The 5,477-nt window shown below is 34.4% G+C and overlaps 1 protein-coding gene across 1 annotated transcript; it reads right to left on the bottom strand.

Annotated features, from left to right (window-relative positions):
- Window positions 1-3,154: 3,154 nt before the first annotated feature.
- LOC131156050 (uncharacterized) lies at window positions 3,155-3,616 on the bottom strand. Its single transcript, XM_058109501.1, has one exon. It carries the CDS (start codon window positions 3,614-3,616, stop codon window positions 3,155-3,157), a length of 462 nt encoding a protein of 153 aa, XP_057965484.1.
- Window positions 3,617-5,477: the final 1,861 nt, after the last annotated feature.

The raw sequence follows: 5,477 nt of genomic DNA, 5'->3' as shown, positions 1-5,477 counted from the left end.
TAATTTTATCTTGATGATTTCACTAGAAAGAACAGTTCTGAGGTATTAATTATAACATTATTAGGTTGATATTTGCTAGCGGATTTTGAAAAGTGTTAATCATTTTGAAATTATGTCGAGAGTTTGTGAAAACGAGAAAATCGGTCATCTTTATTCAACCTACCGAAAGTCTCATTAGTTCTAAAATTATAACCAAGCATACTTTTTTAGATATAAATATTGTTAAAACCAAACTTGCAATAAGATGGAAAGTGACAGTCTTATAAATTATTTACCTATGTACAATGAAAAAGAAATTGTTCAAAAGTTTGATGCTAATTTGTTAATTGGTGACATTTATGTTATAAGAGAAGTGGTGAGCATAGTTATAGGATCTTTACTCAAACTAGATTATTAGTTTATAATTGATAATTTTATTTAATTTTACTCAAACTAGATTATTTATTTATTTATTTATTTCTTGTGTATGCCATGATCACGATTCTAATTAATAAAATTTTTATATTTTTTAATTCTTGCATGTTAACGAAGTAGATAATCAATAAAACTCATAATGTACAATTACAAACATATTAAAAACAATCTCAATTTATTTTTATACATATAGTTTGCCTCCTCAACTGTGGTTTATGGATCTGCCACAGCTTTGAAATTACTTTTCACTTTCAGGAAGTGTCGACATAGGGTTGAATGATTAAAGGATCCTAGCTAGCTATAGTGAAATTATTAATTTGAAATGATTATTTTACCATCTCACTTCTGAGACAAATAATTGAATCTAAATAGTTTTTAAGCAAAACATGATAATGCATTTCAATCAACTGAATTTCATATATATATATACTTGAATTTCATATTTTTGTATAAGTTGTAAAAATCATAATTCTGACTAATACTGCATATCGTGCTTTCTGTATAAATTGTATAATCATGGTACTGAGAAAACTGAATATTTTAATTATGTGAAATTACATAAATTCTGATAACATGAAAGCTGCATAAATTATGTAATGTACTAAAAATTTCTCATGGCACACAATTAATTAAATAAAACACATATACTGAAATCTGTAAAACTATATAATTTTCTTACTCTGAAAACACCCATAATCATATATCATATTTTATTGGTAAATATTTCTAAATCAGTTGACATAGCATATTTCTCTTACCTTTCTAACTGGGAGGCTTACCTCCAATACAACCCTCACGCCCTCGACGTACTAATCTCAAACTCCTGCAATTACATATATACAAATTTCCCAGTAAAAACACTGAATTTCCCAGAAAATCATCGTAGTCATATTTCTTAAATTTACCTACTCGTAATTTCTTAAACTATAATTTACCTGGGTTCCTGAAAAAGTAACAGCCAAGGTCCTTAACCCATGCCTGTAGGGTCCTAAAAACACCTTAACCCTGAAATCAAAACACTCTAATTTTACTCCACAAAACAACAGTATATTTTCATACAATACAAAATCTAGCCTCAAATAAACCTGGTAATATTGGAAATACCAAAATAATCTACTTACCCTGAAATTGGGATGGTGCCCAAACTTTTCAAATCAACCCTGAATTCCCGATTTTGCGTATTTATAGGTGTCTTGACACGTGGCTTCGTCGATAAGCCACGTGTACTCGTCGATGAGATGAAAAAGGTAGTTCGTCGACGAAGGTAAAAATCTCGTCGACGAACCATTGGGTCCAAAACACCCCCTCTCAGTATCTCTTCATTGAAACACTAAACTTCGTCCACGAACGAATGAGGGAGTTCGTCGACGAACCCTACTTTACATTCTTTAAATTATCCTTTTTCCTCTTTATTTAATTACTATTATTTTCCAGGTCTTAACATCTCAGACGTACCAGTTGGCAACAAAGGATTGGCAGGGATGGAATCTTCCTTTTTATGTATTTTCCTATATTTTGATGTACCCCGCATGGTTCTGTACTGCAACATGTGTTTGTAACCATGTATCTTTCTTTGTATTTTTCAGTTGTATTCTCCTTGTGTATTATTTCATGCATGTGTAACATTCCCTTGTACCTCAAATATGGCACGTGCCCTTCTTTTAATAAAATGTGACCTCATGCAAACTTTAATTTTGATTTAAAACTTCAAGTGTCAGAATTAGACAGTCCTGCCCAACAGAAAATCGAGAAATAAAAATGACCTTAAGGTTCTAAGAAAATACTAGATTTTAAAATTAAAGACCCATTTTGAAAATTAAAAAGGTGAATTCAAAGGCTTTAAAAGGCTCAACTCAGGGTTTAAAATTTTAAAAGACCCTAATTAAAAATTCCTAAACTTAAATCAATGAAATGGAAAGCTCAGTTTCAACTTGGTAAAATGGACTAAATTTAAAAGGACTTAACTGAGGAGATTAATTTTGCAATCTAAAGGACCTATAGTGAGATTATAAAGATTGGGTTTAACATTAAAATGACTCGATCTAACAATCTGTTTTAAAACTTGAAAGACTTTATTTTAGAAAGTCAAGACTCAAATTAACAAAATTACAAGACTCAATTTCAAACCATTTTTTTTTTTTATATTTTTAAAGGACTTGACTACGTAGCTGAAATCAAAAGGACTTCAATTGGGGAGTTAGGGTCTTAATTTTAAAAAGGGTTTCGTTCAGGATTCAAAGCCAAGTCTTATTGCACTAGGTTTCCTTGGGAGTTGCCCGGTTAAAATTGGGGTGTCTATAAATGTCCAGTAATTTTGCCATGTGTGCAGTAAGTACGCTCTTTCTTCTAGTTTGGTTTGGATAGGGGATGATGGTTTAGGGGTTAATTGGAAAGGTCTTTTGATGGCAAAGGCCATGGAATCAGGGGAAGGATTTAGAGCTAGGAGAATTTGGTGTTGGCGTTCCTGCTGTTGGATGAGTGAGAAGACTTTTGTGATGGGAGGTAAAGGGTCCAAGAGCATGATCTGATCCCAAACAGGGGAATAGGTGTCATTCAATCCCTTCAGAAATTAAAAGACACAATTGCGTCGGTGACAGTTAGTGAGGGATTTCAGAGAGTCACAAATGCAGATGGGAAGGGGATCATAGATTGACAGTTCATCCCAAAGGGTTTTGAGCTTACCATAATAGATGCTTACAGAGTCATTCTCTTGAAGGAGGCGAGCTAAGGTTTTCTTGAGTTAGTAAATGCGAGGCCCATTTTGATGAGAAAATCGATCCTGAAGATCCAGCCAAACGTCGCGAGCATCATCAACAAACACCACGCTGGACTTGATGGATCGGCTGTTGGAATTTTGAAGCCACGAAACTACCATGTCGTTGCAACGTTCCCAAAGCTCAAGAAGAGGATCCTTTGGTTTGGTGGGTCGAGAGATGGTGCCGGGGATAAAACCCAATTTATTCTTGGCATGAAGGGAACACCGCATAGCACGCGACCAAGTAGCATAGTTATCGGAGGTAATTAAATTGGTGACTAAAATCACTGCAGGGTTGTCTCCATTGTCCAAACGAAATGGGTTATTGGGGTCGTTGAGGTTCAGGTATTTGGTCGAATGCGTTGTAGGGGAGGTGTTCGAATGGACAGAGTGGTTCACAAAATGGTGTGAAGAAGAATCAGCTGAGCTTTCTAGAGGATCTTCCATGAATGGCACTCTTAGGCTTTGATACCATATAAGAAAACAAAGGATAGAGACGAGAGAGGTCAGAGAGCGTGAGGCATGGAATTCTAGAAATGCTTTCTCTAAATTTTCCTTAGTTCCTCTGCAGATACAACAACTGACTTATATACAAAAAAGCCTAACAAACTAACTGATTTACACACCAGCAAAACATAAGGCATCTTAATAAGGGAAAAAAGGTACAAATAATAATAAAAAGGAATAATCAACAAATAAAAAAAATAAAAAGGAATGTAGCTGGTTAGTTGGTCATCCTACAACTTGGTGCTGACCCTTATTCTATAATAAATGTAACTGGTCATTTGTAAATAAACTATTTAATTAGCCTTTCCAAGGTGACGTAATTAGATGACTATCACCCTACCCTTATTTGATTTTGGCTAGTACTACATGCAATGGAGGAATGAGGGGGAAAAACAAAGATTTATAACTTAATGTATAAAAGTTCGACAACTATATGTTGGAAAATTTGAAAAGAGAGAAATGAAAGAATCTTCAAAAAAAAATGTAGAGACCTAAAGAATTATAGAATTAAATAATAATAGAAGGAGAAAAAAGGAAAATTCAAAAGAGAGGAAAAAGATGGGTTCCTACTACATTCATTGCCTGCCACGTGTCCCGTTAACGAAAGATTACTGAGAGGGGTAACTCCAGGGTCTGAAATTCGCCGACGAAGGTTATGAGTTCGTCAACGAGCACCCTTCTTGACCTCGCCGACAAAGCGACGTGTCTCGTAGGCGAAGGCAGGTTTATAAATATGTTAAATTTGGATTTCAGTGCAGAAAATTTGCATGTAGCTCTTTCTCTCTCTAGAATCCGTCCCCTCTACCTTCTATCTAAGTTTCTGGGTTGGGTTTTCGCTGGTTCGACTATCTGAAGCCGCCACGCTACTCTTGGGAAGATTCTCTTCATATCTGCTGGAGTAGATCATTGGTTATGTTAACTTGGGAACCATCCCAAAATTTGGATAAGTTAGTTAATTTTGGTATTATTGGATATTTGGTGTTTCTGAACTAAGGAGAATATGTTAGGGAAGATAATACTGAAGTTTTGTTTAGGAAAATGTTAATTTCAAGGTGTTGTGCTGAGAATATTGCAGGTGTAGGATTGAGTGTTTTGTGGGCTTCCTAGTAAGCCAGGTAAGGGGATAAACTAAGTCAGAACTTTCTATGAAATTATTTATTATTTTATAGTATTAAATTCCAAGAAAATACATATATTATATAATTATGTTTGGGAAATACTGTTATGAACAAGGTTATGAATTAAACCTGTTTTATCATAAAATATGATTTTGGGGACAGATTTTATACTCAGGAGGTTACCCATTTCTATGTGGCATGAGTTTAAATTTCCATATAATTATGTATGTCAGAATATTATGTTTTTCCAAATCAAGCATGATATGATAGTTTTCAGAGCAATTATAAAACAATACGGGAACCATGATTTTATGATTATAATATTAAACAGTACAGAGAAATGATGTTCAGTATATTATGATATGCCGACGTAGATGTCGTGATTCATGTTGGCGCAAATGCCATAATCATGTATGATAAGACAAAATTTATGAAATATTATCATGTCAAATATTATTATGAAATACGAAACAGTTATATGCAGTATATGAAATATAGTATATGTTATCAAAACTCGGAAGGTATGGTTTAGTTCAACTTCAGGAGCATGACACCGTAACTGTATGCTCAGAATTATGATAGTGCTACCACACGATCAGTAGTGTGGGAGATGGCAATCGATGTGGCTTCAATGTAGAGTGGAGTAATCCCCCTTGCAGTTCGGGACCAGGAAGGGCAGACCC

The sequence above is a fragment of the Malania oleifera genome, chromosome 5, assembly GCF_029873635.1.
Source record: "Malania oleifera isolate guangnan ecotype guangnan chromosome 5, ASM2987363v1, whole genome shotgun sequence".
Taxonomy (NCBI): Eukaryota; Viridiplantae; Streptophyta; class Magnoliopsida; order Santalales; family Ximeniaceae; genus Malania; species Malania oleifera.
Note: the sequence above shows the minus strand (reverse complement) of the source record. Positions and strands in the feature narration are given on the sequence as shown.